Here is a 20505-nt window from a genome sequence, read left to right as displayed (position 1 = left end):
TTGCAAAATCTCCTTTAGGTCTGACACCCTGGGACACATTTTACCAACTCTGGGTAAAGACTGGACCCATCAGGGTATTGCCCGACTCTACCACAGAGTCAGCCAGTGAGTCCCACACCACATAGAGTGCATCTATTAAATGTGAGCAAAATGTCTAATATATCTAATTAACTTCGTCAAACAGGAATGGCTACAAGTTTATGTACTGTTCAGCTCGGGCGATTGGCATGGCTGATATGACTCGGGGTTACCTGCACTGGGTTAATGAAAGAGGCACCATGCTACCCATGGGACCTGTGCTGCTTAGTCCCAGTAGTCTGTTCTCTGCATTTCACAGGTTGTAACACACACAAAACATGTATAGTAGGGCTCTGACTATGAATGGATGCATCGCAATTCATCGATTGATTCTGAATGCATCGCAATTCTCTCTGGAATCAATTCTGAGCTTAGTTTTTAACAGTAGATGGAGCTGTAATCTAGTTTTTAAACCACACACTCAATTGCTCACGAAGAAGAGCATTGAAGAGTGCTTGTGCGTTCGACTAAGTCAGGGGTCCTCAAACTAAGGCCCGGGGGCCGAATGTGGCCCGCCCCCACATTTGGACCGGCCCTCTGAACAATGCCAGAGACATATTTTGAAAATGTAATTTTAAATATGTTTTACTTATCATGTCGGTATTTGATAATAAAGGTTGGCTTTCAAACTAAAATTTCCCTTAGTTATTAACATAGCCTAATTATTTGTTGTTATTTGTTCAACGTAATGTGTCATCGTGATCGAACAGGTGATGCGCGAGCCAGCTAGAAAAATCAGAGCGATGACAAAATGACTCAATAGCATTTGAGGTGAAACTAGCACTGCTTGTGGGACAAGTGCAAAAGCAAGACTTCACTCATCTCCCAGTAACCCAAAGTTTTTCAGCTGAGAACCAGTTGAAAAGCCTGTGGAAGCGCTGAAAATGCTGAAGGCGGAATTTGACGTGTGATTCAAAAAACACAGTGGACCAACAGCAGCAGATGACATTGCACCCCAAATCATCACAGACTGTGGAAACTTAACACTGGACTTCAAGCAACTTGAGCTATGAGCTTCTCCACCCTTCCTCCAGACTCTAGGACCTTGATTTCCAAATAAAATACAAAACTTGCTCTCATCTGAAAAGAAGACTTTGGACCACTGGGCAACAGTCCATTTCTTCTTCTCCTTAGCCCAGATGCCTCTGATGTTGTCTGTGGTTCAGGAGTGGCTTAACGAGAGGAATACGACAACTGTAGCCAAAATCCTTGACATGTCTGTGTGTGGTGGCTCTTAATGCCTTGACCCCAGCCTCAGTCCATTTCTTGTGAAGTTCACCCAAATTCTTGAATCAGTTTTGCTTGACAAGCCTCTCAAGGCTGCGGTTCTCTCGGTTGGTTGTGCATCTGTTTCTTCCACACTTTTTTCTTCCACTCAACTTTCTGTTAACATGCTTGCCTACAGCACTCTGTGAACAGCCAGCTTCTTTGGCAATCAATGTTTGTGGCTTACCCTCCTTGTGAAGGGTGTCAACGATTGTCTTCTGGACAACTGTCAGATCAGCAGTCTTCCCCATGATTGTGTAGCCTAGTGAATCAAACTAAGAGACCATTTTGACTGCTCAGGAAACCTTTGCAGGTGTTTTGAGTTGATTAACCATATTCTAATTTGTTGAGATAGCGAATTGGTGGGTTTTTGTTAAATTTGAGCCAAACCATTACAATTAAAAGAACCAAAGACTTAAACTACTTCACTCTGCATGCATTAAATTTATTTAATACACAAGTTTCACAATTTGAGTTGAATTACTGAAATAAATGAACTTTTCCATGACATTCTAATTTACTGAGAAGCACCTGTATCTTTTGAAAAGAAATTATCATTTGTCTGTCTGGTGCATAAAAAATAATAAACTATTCTAGCATTAAAAGGTATAATAAATACAGGTAAAATCATAATGAAATAATAATAATAATAAAAAAATAAAAAAATAATAATAATAATAATAATAATAATAGTAGTCAGTCTGGCCCATGGAATTTTCTTTTATAAACCGACCCAGCCCCCCACTAAACAAAAGAAAATTATGTAAGTAATGTAAGTAATGTAATTGCACCGTGGCTCAGAATGCTTTTATGACATGAAATTAATGTAAACACACTGAATTAAGCTCAGAATTGATTTGAAGGAGAATCGCGATGCATTTGGAATATCGATGCAGAATCATTTCTCAATTTGCAATGCATCGATGTATTTTCCCCAACCCTAATGTATAGTCTTTAAAACACTGTGAGAATGCCATATAGTAACTGATGTCTTTCCTTTACATTTTAAATTTTAGGGAGGTCATTGAGAAAAAGCCAGAAAAGTTTAAAATCGAATGTCTGACCGACATTAAAAACCTGTTCCTTCCAAACAAAGAACCCTTCTATGCAGCTTTTGGAAACAGAGCGACAGTAAGTACTAGTAGCAAGAACTGCTAACATTACCTTCATCTGATATTTGCAAATTTCTAAGCACCATTTTTTTCTTCAGGATGTTTATTCATATAAAGAGGTTGGAGTGCCTTTGAACAGAATATTTACTGTGAATCCTAAGGGAGAGCTCATCCAAGAACATGCAAAGACAAACATATCATCGTAAGTGAACGCAACTGTTCTGGATCTAATAAAAACATTTGTTTGTTTGGGGTTTTTTTTGCACTGTGACATTATTTTTATGATAATTCAGCCAATTTTCCTTTCCAAATTGCCATTTAAATGCATTCAGACATTACTTTAAATTCTTTTTGTAATTTTTATCACTCAAAATTAAAAGAAAAAATAGCTAATTGGTAAAAACTAAAGCTGTTTTATACAACAGTGTTTTAGTGCCACGTTAAAAAAAAAATCTAAGATTACAAGATTAAAGTCTAAATGTTTCAATATAAAGTAGAATGTTTTTGTGAATTTAAATTGTAGAAATTAAAGTGATAATATTTTGAGAGTATAGCCTTTATTTTGCATGCAAATGGACCAGATTGAGAGCACCAGAAGTTGCCAGGCCACCAGAATTTATTTGAATACTGTTGCATCCAAGCGGCTGCATCATCTTACTAGGATGAGGAAGACTAAATTCTAAGGACTTGCGAAAAAAGCTTAACATCAAGAATATGATATTCATTAACACAATGAACAGAAACGTCTCAGGTTACGTATGTAACCCTGGTTCCCTGAAGGAACGAGACGCTGCGTCACTCAACGCTATGGGGAACGTCATTGGCGAGCCTCACTCTGAACGTAGTCTGCCAACCAATCAGATGACGGGAGTGACGTCACAGGCGGGGTGACGTAAGCTACCAGGAAGTATAAAGCACGTGCGTTTCAAGCCGGCATTAGCTTCCAGGAAAGAAGCGATGCACGGCAGGAATGCGGGAATTATGGTCCATGACGCAGCGTCTCATTCCCTCAGGGAACCAGGGTTACATATGTAACCTGAGACGTTCCCTTCCGGGAACTCGGCTGCGTCATTCTACGCTATGGGGAATGAGATGCCCACGCCCCCATAATTCCAAATCCCGGCCTAGTGTCTGCTAGGACAAGGGTGGAAAGAGTTGTGTCTGGTGAATCTTGCCAGAACACAGGAAAAGTCTCCGCCTGGGGAAATTGCCAGGGCGCGAGTGGTATTACACCTCTGACTGGGGTACCACCAGAGCAAGAGGGAGAAATATATATACCTCGGCCCTCGGGCACACGAGAAGGTAGTACACCTCTGACTGGGAGACAACCAGAACAAGAGGGAGAAATATATACCTCGGCCCTCAGGCACACGAGGAATAAAATATCTGTTACTCAAGGACAGAGGAGCCTGGAGCGGCTCGCAGGTCTAGCTCGTAGAACCTGACAAATGTCAATGGTGTGGACCAACCCACAGCACTGCAGATGTCCTGAATAGGGACACCTGCCAGTAGAGCTTTCGAGGCTGCCACGCCTCGAGTAGAGTGAGCCTTGACCCCCATCGGCGATGGGAGGCCAGAGGACTCGTAAGCAGTGGATATAGCATCCACAATCCATCTACTCCAACCAGCAATTGCTCTGTTCTACGCCACAAGGCAGCTCTGTGGATGTATGTGCTCGCACTGGACACATGCAATTATACTTCCGATGGTCGTTCTCCACGAATGGAGAAGGGTAAAAGGCCTGTAGTGTGACCGGCTGTGGTACTGCTGTCGGGACTTTTCGGGACATACCCAGCTCTAGGGTAGAGGAAGGCTTTGGCCAAACCAGGCGCAAAGTCAATATATGAAGGGGCCACAGAAAGGGCCTGAAGGTCTACTCTCCTCAGAGAAGTAAGAGCCAACAGCAACACCGTCTTAATGGTAAGAAGGCTGTCCGAAATCTCCTCTATAGGCTCAAATGGAGGCCTACAGAGGGCTTCGAGCACCACAGCAAGATCCCACGTGGGGACCCTCGGTTTCACTCGAGGCCTCAACCTGAGTGCACCGCGGAGGAAACGAATGACCAAGGGGTTTCTACCCACTGACAGGCCACCGAGAGGAGCGTGGTAGGCCGATAACGCCACCACGTACACCTTCAGGGTGGAGTGGGTTAGCCCTGTGGAAAAGCGAGACTGCAGAAACTCCAGTACTGTACCTATCGGGCAGTGAACTGGGTCTAATTGGTGCTGGTTACACCATGCAGTAAACAGCTTCCACTTAAGTCCATAGAGTTTCCTCGTACTAGTAGAAGCCGTACTCCAAACCGGCGTACTCGTTCCAGAACTCCCGGGAGCAGAGCGATCGGGGGGAAAGCGTACAGACGAAGCCTCGGCCACGTCTGTACCATAGCGTCCAGTCCGAGAGGACCTGGAGGCACCAGAGAGTACCAGAGGGGACATTGCAATGTCTCTCGAGTCGCAAAGAGGTCCACCTGAGCCTGGCCAAACACTCTCCAAATCTGCTTCACTACTTCTGGGTGAAGCATCCATTCCCCGGGCCTCGGCCCCTGCCTCGACAGGATGTCTTCTCCCACATTCATACATCCAGGGACATGCACTACTCTCAGCGAGAGGAGCTTTCCCTGTGACCACAGGAGGATCTGGTACGCCAGCTTGTACAAGGGGTGTGAACGCAGTCCCCCCAGGTGGATGATGTAATAAACTACCGCAGTGCTGTCGGTGCGGACCAGCACATGACGGTGTCTCAGGTCTGGGAGGAAGTGCTTCAGGGCCTGAAACACAGCCAGCATCTCTAGGCAGTTTATGTGCCAGGAGAGATGGTGGTTGCTCCACAGACCGCGGGTCGAGCGGCCACTCATGACCGCTCCCCATCCGGTGAGGGACGCATCTGTCGCTAGTGTTACGCGGCGGCAAGGAGCTCCCAACACCGGGCCCTGAGACAGAAACCAAGGTTTCTTACACATGACCAAGGCACGTAGGCATCGCCGCATGACCTTGATCTTGCGGAATGGGTTCCCCCTCGGGGAAAACCCCTTGGTTTTGAGCCACCACTGTAGTGGCCTCATGTGCAGCAGTCCAAGAGGTTTCACGTTGGATGCAGCTGCCATAAGACCTAACAGTACTTGGAACTGTTTGACAGTGAGTGACAGGCCTAGCTTGACCGCAGAGGCTGCAGTAAGGATTGACTCGATCTGAGCAGGTGACATTCGTGCCTGCATCGTGGTCGAATCCCATACGACACCTAGATAAGTGGTTCTCTGTAATGGAGACAGCACACTTTTCTTGGCGTTGAGCCTCAACCCCAATTCTTTCATGTGAGCGAGAACAACATCTCGATGCTGAACCGCTAACTGCTCCGAACTGGCTAAAATCAGCCAGTCGTCTATGTAGTTGAGTATGCGGATGCCCTGGAGTCGCAGTGGAGCCAGCGCAGCATCCACACACTTCGTGACAGTTCGGGGTGATAGTGCTAGGCCGAAAGGAAGAACCCTGTATTGGTAAGCTTTGCCCCTGAAAGCGAACCTCAGGAACTTCCTGTGTTGAGGAAGGATGGAGACATGAAAGTAAGCGTCTTTTAGATCTATCGTGACCTGATTTGAGACACGACTTGCCTGACAGTTAACATTTTGAACTTCAGTTTCTTGACTGAGCGGTTTAACCGTCTGAGATCTAAGATGGGCCGCAGCCCTCCATCCTTCTTCGGAACAATGAAGTACCGGCTGTAGAACCCGGCTTCTCTGTCTGGAAGAGGGACCACCTCGATGGCCTCCTTCTTCAGAAAAGAATTTACTTCTTGCTCCATAACCAGACCCTGCTCGGGGCTCACCAGAGTAGGAAAAACCCCTTCGAACGGCGGCGGCGGAGCGCCAAATTGGATAGAATAGCCCTTCTCTACAGTACGCAGGACCCACGTAGATACATTCGGCAGTAGTTTCCACGCTGCCAGAAAGTCTTCTAAGGGAACCAGCCTCTCAAGACTGGATTCTGGTGTTACTAGAGATATTGATTCGGCTGACTGATCTCCTGGCCTCGAAGGAAGAACGAACTGTGGTGAAAACCGTTTCCCCCCGAGAGGGACTACCCTCATCGGCCCTGAGCCATAAACGTCAGGGCCGTTTAGCCGAGGACCTCTTGGACTGAAGCACGACCCTCAGATCAGGCTTAGTCTTCGAGGACCCCGACTTAGAGCGATGCTGACCCTGCCCTCTAGGTCTAACCGGAGGGGCACGGGATGCAACGCTCCTTTTCTGAGTCTCCCTGTACGAGGAGCTGGTACTCGGCTGGGACTGCTCCCGTCCGTCAGTCCCAGAGGAATAGACACGACGGGGGAGGTAGCGCTGGAACGCCGCCGCTTGTCTCTTAGCCTCCTGGTGTCTGCTGACGACTTCATTTACTGAGTCCCCAAACAGGCCAGAAGGCTGAAGCGGGGCGTCCAGGAGGAGGACCCTGTACTTCTCTTTCATTCCGGACAGGGTCAGCCACAGATGCCTCTCCGCCGCCACCAGGGCTGCCATAGACCGTCCAACAGCACCGGCGGTCTCCTTGGTGGCGTGGAGAGCGAGATCTGCGGTGCGGCGTAACTCCGCCACATCTACCTCCTGACCGTCATCTAATTCCTTCAGCATGTCTGCCTGATACGCTTGCAAGATGGACATCGTATGCAAGGCCTGACCTGCTGCAGAGTACCCCTTGCCCAACAAGCTCGATGTAATTTTAAGGGGCTTGGAGGGCAAGGAAGGAGCCTTCAAAGATGACGCCAATCCGGGTGACAGATAGCCCGTAAGCGTCTGTTTAACCCGTGGCATCATCTTGTAGCCACACTCATCCACTCCCCCGACATTACCGTAGTAGTCGGAAGAAGGAGTGAACAAGCGGGCTGAGAACGTTTTCTCCCATGACCTCGAAACCTCAGCATGGATGTCAGGGAAAAACGGAAGGCTCCTTCTTGGGGGTGGTGACTTAGTCCCCCGGAAGCGTTCGTCAAGTTTGCTTCTCTGTGGCTCATGATGCTGTTGTGCGGGCCAATTTATATTTAATTTATCGACCGCACGAGTCACCACCTCCAAGAGCTCCTCATACTGTGGAGACCGGGGGGCGGTTGAACATCAAAGCTCTCCACATCAACCTCCTCGGAGGAAGACAGGAGAAGCGCCTCTTCCTGGTAGGAAGGAACCGCAGCGCGGGCTTCCTCATCCAGTAGGAGGTCATCCGATCTGCTAGGTGAGAAGGGAGATAGGGGATCACCCGTCTCCATTCCCTCTAACAGATCGAGCTGCGAACCCCACGAGTGCAGCTGCCGCTCCGCCTCAGCGGAAGCGGGGCCAGACCCACGAGGAGCGCTGACGAGAGCTCCTTCCTCGAAGAGAGCCCTCCGGGAGCGAAGCACCCGCAGTGGAAGACGCTCACACTGCAGACAGCCAGCCCCCTCGAGGGCTGACTGAGCGTGCTCCGAACCCAAGCAGACCACACACAGAACGTGTGTATCCCCACCAACAATGAAACTGCTCAACCGCTTTCTTATCAAAACTCTTTCCCCCTTTCTTGGTTGACATGTCTACTCAAAATAAAGTTGTGCAAACTGGCACAGAAAAGCAGCAGACATGCAACAGACAGATACACACAGAGCGCTTCGCTGAATGACAAAAGCTAATGCCGGCTTGAAACGCACGTGCTTTATACTTCCTGGTCGCTTACGTCACCCCGCCTGTGACGTCACTCCCGTCATCTGATTGGTTGGCAGACTACGTTCAGAGTGAGGCTCGCCAATGGCGTTCCCCATAGCGTTGAATGACGCAGCCAAGTTCCCGGAAGGGAACAACTTTTTATCTTAACATCAGCTTACACACCATAAGCTCTCATATTTAACACTTTTTAATACACCACAAATACAAGTAGGATTATTAGCAGAAATCATGTGTCATACTTGCTGGGACAGTATGTTTGGAAATAATATTTAACGTCTTTGAATGCATTCGTTATTTGTAGTGCACCAGCCCCCCAATAGCAATAAGCTTTGTGCTTTTGGTACTTTTAAAACAAAACAAAGCCTCATCTTTCAAAATCAGTTTTATAGTGAAATGCAAACTATGTGTCTCACAATAATATTTAATATATATTATTATATATTTTATGAACTGCTGTATTCATAACCTACTCCACATAAACGTCTGTGGAATCCAATATTTCATTCCTCACATGTATTTAATTAAACACAACCAAGAAAACATTCTAAAGGTTGAAGTGGGCTTAACATAAGTTACACTGTTGTCTTTTCTGAGGTATATAACGTTAAGTGACTATTCACAAGCCATTTTTTCACAGTATAATACAGTAAATGATTAAACATATTTACATCTTCAATTAATTATTCATATTCCATATATTCTTGTGTGTTTTACAGTTATGGACGTCTGTGTGAGGTCGTGGATCATGTATTCCCTCTTCTGATCAGAGGCAACAGCACTGACTTCCCCTGTTCAGACACCTTCAGCCAGTTCACCTTCTGGAGAGAGCAGTTACCAGAGGTAGACAAGCAGGATCAACATGCCGAGAGCAGCTTAAATGACATACTAAAGTAAAAAAAATAACGTCCCCTACAAACTTAGCTCTAACGCTGCACTGCCATAGGTATTCCTCTACGCACAAGCAACTTAGCACTTTGCAGACTGCATGCCGTCCTCTAACTGTTCCTTCATTATTATTTTACACTTTTACAAACATTTATCATTCTTTGTGTGCTAATATTTTGTTTTGCTGGAAATAATCAGTATCTCGTAGCATATTACGCAGATCATATTAGGGAATTAGTTTTTTTGTTGACTGATGAGGGTACAGCTATTTTGAAGTGCCAAACACATTATTCATAACCAACAAGCCAATTATCCTATGCTATTAAAAAAATGTCTATTGGCTTTGTCCAAGATTGTGAAAATATATGAGGGAATACAATTATTTTAGTACACAGTATAACATTTTTTGACCATTTGTCATAAAACATGCTGAGCGAAATTAAAAAGTTTAATCAAAGTAAAAAATAATAAACTCAGATGTAGGTATAAAGCCAATTTTAGTATATCTCAGGTGATACAGAATACAAGGTAGTCTTTTGAAACTTAAAGTGACCTTTCGTAACAAGAAAATATAAACTGTCAGTTTTTACATTTTCATCTAAATTCTTTTACTGCTCTATTTCTTTAACAACAGAACAATAAATGCAAGTGAATAATTTTTAATTGTGCCATCCTGGACAACTTTTTCCCATATACACACTTTACATTTTGCTTATTATTATGCGATAACAGTGCATTCCTTATTATTTGTGTGTATTTTGTGTAAAGTTCATAACTCTGACCAGCTAATATGAATCATTCAGAAATAATATTCTTGTCATACGTCATACCTGTGAGCATGTTAAAGAAAAACAGAAGCTAAACAAAAGCAAACAACAATGCAAAGAACACTCAGGTCATGAAGTATTTCCTACCTGTATTCATTTCTTCATATTAATGTCATATTTAATACAACGTAATAATTTTCATAACATATATATAAACACACACCTGAGAAAAATACCATTTTGGTAAAGTAATTTTTTAGTAATCAGGAATATAAAATCTCCTGATTCATGGTGCATCCTATTATCTTAAGTTAATTTTATTTTATATTCTACAAACACCAACACCTCTACCCAATTGTGTATATTGTTCTGTCTTATTAAAGGATGAAATGGAATGTGTATTATGAAAAGCACTGTATAATGAAATATATGTTTCTAGTAATTAATAGGGTTTTTGTGTGATACGTAAATGGACAAGCCCTCAAGTATTCTTAAGTCTGTGGTTTTCCATGGTTATCAAGGAGCACATTAAATAAGCACTGATGTGATGCATGAATGATTAAGGTGCTTTAGGGACTGTTTTGAAAGAACTGTGTATTTTAACGTAAATCATGTTATTGTTCTGGAAAGAAAAAAATAGAGTATATAATATAGATGTGTGCAACATGAAAATGCAATTTGTACTGATTTCTAATTGGCTCAGTTGGTGATACAAATTTATTATAATGACAGATGACTGCTACAAACTTCAACACTGTGAATGATCAGGTCAAACATCGTAGATTGTTTCTGCTCTTTCTACCTGTCTTAAAATATTTAACAAACTCATTGAAATTTTTTATTCTAAACAAAAAAGCTGAATAATTTAAGACTGTGTAACATGTTTTCTGTTCATATGAATGGTAACACCAATAACATTTAGTTGCAATAGCTTTTGTTCTGTTTGCAGTCTCTATGGAGTTTTTATATTCTTTCTGTGAAAGATCTTGTTGCCTAAGTTGTGGCAGTTGAGTTTGTGTGTCATGTTCAGTGTTGAGATGTACAAAAACTACAGTTGTGTGTATAATTCAAGATGCCAAATCTCAATATGTAAATTAAAATCCCATTACATGAATCCAAATACATGCTTCCATGTTTGTCTGAACTGTACTGAAACAACCTACCTTGGTGTTCCTGTAGCTAAGCAGATTGAGTACAGTACATAGTTTCTCATCAATAGTACTAAAAATCACACTGAATGGCTTCTTCACCTCTTCACGATAAGCTTCAATTTCCCTTTTCACGTAGATACTCAGCTAAAATACAAACAAAAATAGTTAAACCAGAGCATAAAAATTTATTTAAAAAAAAACTTTTGGCTAAAATTTAAGCCCACCTAGTTTCTCAACTGCTTCCACACAGATACTGGGATACATGCTCTGTGAGTACGTGGCAACAATCACATACAATGCAGTTCTCACCAATATCAGGCCATGTCCTTCCTAAACAAAAACAATAAAGACAAATCATTGAATAAATTCTAATGTGATGATGTGTTTACATTTGCAACATTGACACATTTTCTTTTTTTTTGCCCGTGATTTAAAAAATGCAATTTATATAGACATCCTTCAAATTTTTTAATTAAAGTTATTTTTGTTTTATTTGAGGGTTTTAAAATAAAAAATGTTGAAACTGACATGAAACTGTCCAGAAACTTAGTGAAAAATAACTATACTAAACTTAAAATACATTTATTTTATGCTAAGTATACTACAATTGCATTTAAATAATTATGTACTTAACTTAATAAACATACCCTGCAATTGTACTTTTAGTATACTAAACTGGTATACTTAGTCTGCTAATGCAACAACTAATTTTGTACTTAATGCACTGGAAGTAGTGCTGAAGTTCAACAAAAGATATGCAAGTATATTTTGATTGTGCTAAAGTGGAAGGGATAGTTCACCCAAAAATGAAAATTCTGTCCTAAATTACTCGCCCTCATGCCGTTCCAAATCTGTAAAGAGGAAAAATGATAGAAGAAATAAGGAAAAAGAGGAATTAAATTAAATTAATTATTCAGGAATAAAATTTTAAGGTTTTTAATAAAATGGTCAAGTGAAATAAATAGTAAAGTCTTCTTTGATTTTATTAGAGAGAGACGGGATTGATAGATAGAATATAAAACTGTTCCACACTCTGGAGGAGAAGGTGGCCGTAATGCACCTATTTATGTTGGTGTACAGCCGCCGTTAAAAACCAAGAAGAAGAAGAACAGTGAGACTTCAGACTGAACACAAATTAACATTAAATTTTGATTAAATATAAAAGCTCTCTGACTCTGTATCAACAGAGAGGGTCCTACCATGTTCAAGGTCCAGAAAAGTAGTAATGACATCAACAAAATTTTCCATCATTCAACTGTAATTTTACAAAGCTGCATGCAGTTCAAAGCATGTGAATGCATTGTGGTACTCTGCAAAATGGCACTAGGGTGAAATGGAGGAGAAGAATTGTTGAATAAAGTTATTATTTTAGTTTTTTGTGCATAAAAAGTATTCTCGTAGCTTTATAAACTGATGGTTAAACCACTGATGTCACATGGACTATTTTGTCAATGTTCTTGATACCTTTCTGTACTTTGAACGTGGTAGGACCCTTGCTGTCTATGGAGGGTCGGAGAGATCTTGAAATTCTTCAAAAATATCCTAATTTGTGTTCCGAAGATGAAACGGATTTGGAATGACATGAGAGTGAGTAATTTATGACAAAAACTATCCCTTTAAGATTATTCAATGATCATACAATCCTCAACAACAGTGACATTAAAAGGCTTAATATTAAAAAATGTGCATTGTGCACAAATAGTACTCTAAATAAAGTTTAATTATAATTTTTATGTCAAGTCTCAAAGGATATGTCAGTAAATGTCAATATATTTGAACTATACTTAGTATGAAATAAATGTATTTTAAATATATTACTTTTACTAGGGGATATAGCAAGGAGAAAGTCTAACTGAAAAGTTAAAACGTTAGCATTAGTCATTTAATATAATATTTCAATCCTTCTTTAAAAAAATAAGCAGTGAAGCAGTTTTGTAACTGAAAATCTTGTCCAGTGTTACAAAAAAAAACAGAGGGGGCAAAAGAAAGGAAAACTGAAAAGGGACACGTTACAGTATATACACACATTTGGAGTACATTTGGGGACTAGGTTTACTTGGAAATGTGTATTTTGAGCTGGTCTGATTAAACATGTAAAGAGTATATTTAGTGTGTTACCTACACATTTTGTGTATATGGAATGTCTGTCAGCACGCACGCAGGTGTAGTGTTTGTTCCTGCATTTGAGTCCTCGCTGCCTCGTTAGATTCACTTGCTTGAATGCGTTTAGAAACACCTGTGTTTGTTCTGGACAGACCTGTTTAAAGAGATTAAACTGATTAACCTAAATGGACATGTCTGTTCTAAATAAATTTTATCGATAAAACTTTACATGTTTGTTTGTTAAGAATACACAGAGTTGCCGTTAACTTACTGTGAAGTTGGACGCAGCCGTTACGTCGCCAGTTTTCGCCACAAATATCGCTGCGCTCTCCACATGCTTTGTATCAATGAGACAGTTTTCTAATAACTTTGGGAATGGGTTCATATTTATATGTAACAAATCACCTCAGACGTGCTCAAAACGTTTATTAGTTATATCGCACATTCACATACATTAAAGCCCAGCTGTGAGCGCTAGAGACCGCGGCGTTTTTTTCCAGTTTTGACTCGGTGGTTGCTATGATACGGAATACCCGCTTTAGGCCCTGTTTACAATGTAGACGATGATCATGTAGACATGTCCTTAGTAGAATATGGAAGACGCATCGCAAGCTAAATGTTTCTCCAAGCATTATTTTTCACTACAATATTGTAATAGCCCAGTAATTCCATTCCAAAGTATGCTCAGCCTCGTCATTCTTCCTTTGTCCTCCAGGGGGCGACTCTCTCTCTCTCTCTACTACAGCAACACACATAAGTTCACTTCACATAAATAAGTGCACTTCCGAAACAAAAAATTGCAAATAATTTACGCACCCCTTTGTCATCCAAGATCCTTTTCAGTCGTAAAGAAAATCATGTTTTTTGAGGAAAATATTTCAGGATTTCTCTCCATATAGTGGACCTCTACGGTGCCGAATGCCCTCTCCCCGGTAAAAAAATGTATTTGTTCATGAAAGAGGACAAATAAAAGAAATGATTTTGCTCTATCAGTGCAGTCACAAGTGAAACTTAAGTTAGTTTATTATAGTTGAAAAAAGACTCAAAAATGTACGGTCACATAGTCATTTTAAAGCGTTGTCTATTGATTCTACAGCTTATTTATATTACATATTATCTGTATATTTTAATAGTCATTTAAAATAATTTATAATATCTGTTAAACTAAAATTGCTTGTGAGTTAATAATATTTTTTGTAATTAATTAAGTAATTATAATTAAAGTAGCCTAATTATAATTAAAGCCAGACTTTATTTTTTTATTACTAGTGACCCTTAATTTGGAGCAAGAGAAATTGGAGAAGTGACTTTTTTGCGTCATAAATGTCACTTTGCTCACATCCCATTGGTTCAATATCAGTTTGACATCTCTAATACAGAACATAACCTGCCCCAGACAGAGCAAGTTAGCCATGGAGTGTAAGTTACTAAGGCAAAGAATGCCGCTAAAAGCCAAGCCACTTTCATGTTACCTAAAACCCAGGATTGGTAACTAAACCAACTAAACGAAAACTTACCGTAAACTTATCCGGCTAGCCAGCTAATCCGGCTTTATGGTACAGGCCCCAGATATTTAGTTCTTCTCAGTTAATCAACGCTGTGGCACAACAATACTTTTATTTATTTATCTTTATTTATTTATTATTTTTATTTATATACTTATTTATTTGTTTATTTTGAAGACACAAAAAAACATGCCCGGGAACTGCGTCTATACAGGCCGATCTGTGTGGTGCCGCGGTGTGTTTTTTTTAAATAGTTCACTCTTGACCGCAGTGTTCGCTTACGGCCATACCGCCCTGAGAGCACCCTAGTGGAAGCAGGAAGTGGTACAGCTTGCTGGAGAAAGCAAACAGAGAGTGTTTTGAGTTTGAGAACTGGAAACTGAAGCCTTTGTCTTTAAAACAACCTTTTTGAAAAAGAGGAATTGGTGGGCAGCAGAGTTATTTAATCCCCAAACGGCTCTTGCTGTTTGGGGATAAATACTTTCTGTGCTGAGATGGCTACAATGTTGGATGACAAAATGGAAGTGGGAAGAGGCCTGGAGAAAAGGAACACAAGGGAAATGGATGGAGAACTGGACCAAAGAAGAAGGAATTATGAAAAGAGGCTCACAGTGCTGGTGGAAATAGAAGGGGAAGATAGAATAACGATGATGGAGATACTGAAGAAAGTGAGAGAAGAGTGTGGAGTGGTGATCGGCTGTAGATACAAAACACCAAAAGAATACGAGCTGACAATGGAAGAGGAAAAAGGAAAGAAGAAGTTGTTGGATGGGCTAAAGATAAAGAACAGTCGGGTTATGGCGAAAGAGGTGGACTGTATGGAGATGGTGGTCTCATTTCTTGGTCTACCAATGTATATTCAGGACGAGGAGATACTGAGAAAGCTGTCGGAATGGGGAGTTAAAGCGGTCTCAAGAGTGAAAAGGAGAATGTGGCCGGGGACAGATATCGCTGATGGGACAAGATTTTTAAAGGTAAAATTCAATGATGTGGTAAAATCACTGCCATATTCAACAAAGTTTGAGACACTAGGAGGGACTGAGCACTTCAGAGTGATACATGACAGGCAAGTGAAAGTCTGTCGACTGTGCATTCAGCCAGGTCACATTGTAAGAGACTGCCCAAGCTTCAGATGTTTTAAATGTGATAAGCAGGGACATTACGCCAGAGAGTGCAAGGAGGTGAACTGCATTATGTGCAATATGCGACCTGGATTATGTGTGTGTGAAACACTGCCGGAGATGGATGAGGAAAACAGCAAGGAGGAGGATTCGGATCTGTATGAGGTGGATGAAGAGGTGGAGATCGAAGGAGAGGAAGGTGAAGCGACTGGAGAAGAAAGAAGGGATGCATGGAGTGGAGAAGAAAGAACAGTGGAGTGGAGAGCGATTGAGAATGTGAGCAGTCAAGAGGAGGAGGCTCCAGGGCAGAGGCAGAGAGAGAGAGAAAGAAAAAAGAAAGAGAGGAGAGCGGAACCCGGAAAGGAGATGGCTATGAAGGGCTTGGAGTGTGAAGATGGAGAAGGGGAAACAGCGAAAGGTGATGGAGAGAGTCAGGAGGGTGACAGTGCGAAAGGGCAAGGCGAAAAGCTGCAGGTGGAAGGACGTGGAGGAGTGCCAGAGAGTCTAGCGACAATCGAGGACGAGGACATGGACACAAGCGAAGGAAAAAGGGTGCAGAAGAAAAGAAAGAAGAAAGAAATGAAGGAGCACACTGCAGAAAGTAAGCGCCTGGATTTAACAAAATGAGTATGATTTTTTTCAAAATTATGATACTTGCTATGTGGGGCATTATGAACATTGCCTGTTTGAATAGCAATGGATTAAGAGATGAAAATAAGTTTGAGAAGGTGAAGGGTTTGTTAAAAGCGGATATACTCTGTTTGCAAGAGACACACTGGTCTAATGAAATAATGGACAACATAAGAAAGAGGTGGGAAGGTGAAATTATTGTTAATCATGGGACTGCAAAATCATGTGGCGTGGCAACCCTGATAAAAGGAGATCGATTAAATAATGTGAAGCAAATATACAAGGATGGAAATGGGAGACTGTTAGCGATTGAATTTGTATTTCACAATGAACTGTTCAGGCTGACAAACATTTATGTACCTAACCTAACAGTGGAATTCGTTAAATGAAATGAGTTAATTTAACTCAAAAATTTCTAAAAGTTATTTCAACTCAATACATATTAGTGATGTAAACTCAAACGCGAATTAGGTTAAGCAGAACTCATTTTAAATAAGTTACTAGAAATTAATTCAATCTATTATTGCCATACACTCTATGTCTATGGCCGATCACAAAATATTTAAAATAAATATAAGCTTAATCCATGATTTCTAATATAGTTTTTCGAGAAGTCACGTTTGTATAATATAGGGTTCTAGGTTATTATGCTTTAGATCTTTAATTACCAATTAAATAGCCTAACTAAATGGTAATATATTACTAATAATTAAACATCCATAATAATAAACTATAATAATAACGATAATATAATAAATACATACATCTATTTCATTTAGATTGACATTTATAATTTTAAAATAATTACTTTTACTGGAGGCAAAATATTTTCCGGGTTTTTTCAAAAACCGCGCGCATTTTTTCAGTCAATCACGTCTGCTCATCCTCTCTCCCTCACGTCACGGGATCACAGCAGGATGGATTGCGACGTAGTCCTGGAAAATATCAGGTAAGTTAAGCTTTTCAAACTTTTTTATTGCTGTTTTAAGCACTTTCGAACGACTTGTGTTTTATTGTCAACTTTATTGTGTGTAACGTTGTCTAGCAAAGATCAAGCAGCTGTGGCGTCATTACCTCAAAGTTATCAACGGCAGGTGTTAAATATGCAGTGTTATACACAACGGTTTGTCAGTGATAAATTAATAAATATGTTTTGTGGTTTCTCACAGTCGGACACAAACGAGTCCAGCAATTTTTATTTTTAAACTGGAGAGGCGGCTGACAGACGAACTATCTTCCACATCTTTAACGGTGTGTTCACACGGGGCGACAGCGTCAACGCTTCCCTATAGGTGCGTTCGAGATGCACTACAGTAGCCTGCCGCCGGCTGGCGAGAGCAGCCGCTTGCAGTCGGGGGAGGAGTAAAGAGACGGCAGTCAAGTCGGACACTTATAGAGGATGAAACTGTATTCCAAACATACACAGAAAAAGGAATAAAGAAAAAGAAGAAATGAAACTACGTAAGATAAATAAATAAAAGAAAAAAAAATTACCCTATCATTTATTCTATAGGCTACAATCGTTTTGCTTTTTTTGTTGATCATATCAAGTATGTGAGTTACTTTAATGTAATGCAATATGACGTTTATTATTTGCATCTTGGTTTTGTAGTTAGCTATATGACATTTTTTACAAATATAAGCAGTTTATTCAGTGTAGCGAAGCCTCTCACAGCATCCATTAAAAAAACGGCCTCTGGTTGACCAGTTTTTTTCCCCCCAAACTTTACTCTTATACAATAAGAATATATATTTACCATATCGCCTAATCTTCATTTTCATCAATAATGTTTTGTTTGAATATTAGATATTCGATATAAAGATTGATTCCATACAGGAACTTATTTAAGAAAAAACACGCAGCACACGTCGTGCTTGTCGTCACATAATCTGACCAATGAGATTAAAGTGTGTCGTCATCAAGGCTTTCGCAGTCGGTTTTAAGCAACTGCAGCGCCTGACCTCTGCGACTGCTCTCGTTTTGCTCTCACGTTACTTTGATGGCACACGTGATCGAAAGGCGGCTGCAGCGCCGATCAAAGTCAAGAGGACCTGGCTGCAGCCATACGGCGAGTGGAGCTCCACCGGAAATACGTCACCTCCACCCGCAAACCGGAAACACGTCACCTCCACTAAAATGAAAATGGCGTCGCGCACTTTATTTTATTTATTTTTTTATTATAGCCTATTAATTTAGCATCGCTATAATAGCGAGTTACAATGGGTTAACATATCATAACAAAACTACTTGTGAAATTTCAATGGATGGAAAACATTGTGGGAAACATTATTTTACTGTGATATGTACATGTTATTTTGTTTAAAATACAAATTGTGATTAAGATGTTTAATAAAATAACTTCTCATTTAATGTCCAGTGATATTATAGATCTACTGTTTTATTTACTGTTTTTACTGATTTAAAAAGTCTTCTTTGACTCTTTTAAGAATGTGTCCAAACCATTGAACTCAAAAGCTTTTAAAACTTTTAAAATTCTTGAGTCAGTTGTACATCTTTGAGGTGTCTTTTTCTTTCTTTCTTTCTTTCTTTCTTTCTTTCTTTCTTTCTTTCTTTCTTTCTTTCTTTCTTTCTTTCCCCTCCAATATGTGTAATATATTGTTGTTCTGTGAAGCTCTCATAACTGTATGTGATGCTGTCCTTTGTTTGTTACACCACAATGGTTATAGACACTCCAAAACGTATTATTAATTATATAAATAAATGTATATATAATTTTCTTTTTGGAAAAATAAACATCATTATTTGAATAAAAAAAATATTTTTTAATCCACTTAATCAAGGTGGGCTAAATGTACTTGATTTTGAAATATCTAACACTATTTCTAAAATTAAATGGATAAAAAATGATGTTCGTTCAAAAGATAAATTATGGTATTATATCCCTAATAGTATGTTTGAAAAAGTAGGTGGTATTGAATTTCTCCTTAATTGTAACTTTAATATTTGCAAGCTTCCCATAAAACTTTCCAATTTTCACAGACAGGCATTATTATCATGGATAATGATATACAAACATAATTTTTCCCATAATTTAAAAGTGCTTAATTTGGAATAATAAATACATTACACACCAAAATAAATCTCTTTTTTTTTTAGTTAATTGGTTTTTTGAAAAAATGTTTGGTTGGTTTCACAGCTGTTGAATTCTAATGGTCACGTGCTTACCTATGCAGAGTTCTTAAAAAATGTTCATTTCATATACCTGTAAAGGAGTATGTAATGGTAAGTAATGCCATTCCCTTAGAACTTAGAAAATTATTAGTAAATGAAATAGATAAAAATCCAAATGTTGATCTCTGTCTTAAATTGAAAGGTATAAATATAAAAGGAAAAAAATGTAATAACAATTATCTTAGAAAGATTTGCCAAATTTTTAGTGTTCCTTAAGCCATTGGTTTTTGGAGATATAAAATACTAATGTTGAATTGCAACTCAAAGAAAGGGCATTTAATTTTTTTATGAGTACAGTGCTGACTTCAAAATTTGGTATATTGTAAATTTACTCATATATGGAATGTTTTTCATTCATAAATGTAAATGGGCAGTGAAAAAAAACTAATTTTACTCATTTTAAAATAGAAATTGGCCACTATCTGTGTACATTAAAAGAAACAAATAATAGCAAAGCAAAAAAAAAAAAAAAAATTGGTTATGGATACTTGGTTATGGATATGTGATGTTACAGCTTTCTTTATTTTAATTTTAATTTTCTATTTTATGTTATGTTTTATGTACTATGTAATTGCCCTTGTATGTTCTTTTTTTTGTTTTGTTCTAAAAACTGAAAAAAAGATGCTGTCCGTATTTACATCTTCATTATTGTAATATTTAATTGTGCAATAAAAAAAAAATCTACTGTTTACTTTCTAAAATATATAATTATATACACATATCATTTGCCAAGGTAAACGTTTTAATTATGAAATGTACAGAAAATGTAAATATTAAGAACACGCATATGTAACTATAAATAATACAAAACGAAAAATTAAACAATAAGTTTTAAATATGCAATGTCTTAAAATTTTGCCCGGACCATCAAGGCGACCGCGTCATGCCCGGACCAATATGGTGTAACATACGTCGGAAGTGGAGGTGACGTATTTCCGTTCTTGAGTGGAGCTCCACTCGCATCCACGAGGTGTTTCTCAATGTCAAGGATACATCCTTGGCAGGACTGGT

At 39.8% G+C, this 20505-nt stretch overlaps 2 protein-coding genes across 3 annotated transcripts in view; one reads left to right on the top strand and one right to left on the bottom strand.

The window, feature by feature from the left end:
* The window catches only part of lpin1a (lipin 1a), a 30965-nt gene extending 20054 nt beyond the window's left edge, over positions 1-10911 (top strand). For both annotated transcript variants that reach the window (XM_073826506.1, XM_073826507.1), the window contains exons 17-21: positions 19-105; positions 185-337; positions 2361-2475; positions 2555-2658; positions 8856-10911. In XM_073826506.1, the coding sequence (XP_073682607.1) occupies positions 19-105; positions 185-337; positions 2361-2475; positions 2555-2658; positions 8856-9033 (637 nt within the window). In that variant the 3' untranslated portion in view covers positions 9034-10911. The remainder of the gene's footprint in view (positions 1-18; positions 106-184; positions 338-2360; positions 2476-2554; positions 2659-8855) is intronic.
* Positions 10912-11057: 146 nt separating this feature from the next.
* On the bottom strand, positions 11058-13430 carry pfn4 (profilin family member 4). The gene is made up of 4 exons (XM_073826568.1): positions 13317-13430; positions 13065-13199; positions 11167-11272; positions 11058-11086 (listed from the first exon to the last, which is right to left on the bottom strand). The coding sequence occupies exons 1-4, from the start codon at positions 13428-13430 to the stop codon at positions 11058-11060; spliced, it is 384 nt and encodes a 127-aa protein (XP_073682669.1).
* Between the last annotated feature and the right edge of the window lie 7075 nt (positions 13431-20505).

The sequence above is a fragment of the Garra rufa genome, chromosome 21 (assembly GCF_049309525.1).
Source record: "Garra rufa chromosome 21, GarRuf1.0, whole genome shotgun sequence".
In the NCBI taxonomy this organism is placed as follows: Eukaryota; Metazoa; Chordata; class Actinopteri; order Cypriniformes; family Cyprinidae; genus Garra; species Garra rufa.
Note: the sequence above shows the minus strand (reverse complement) of the source record. Positions and strands in the feature narration are given on the sequence as shown.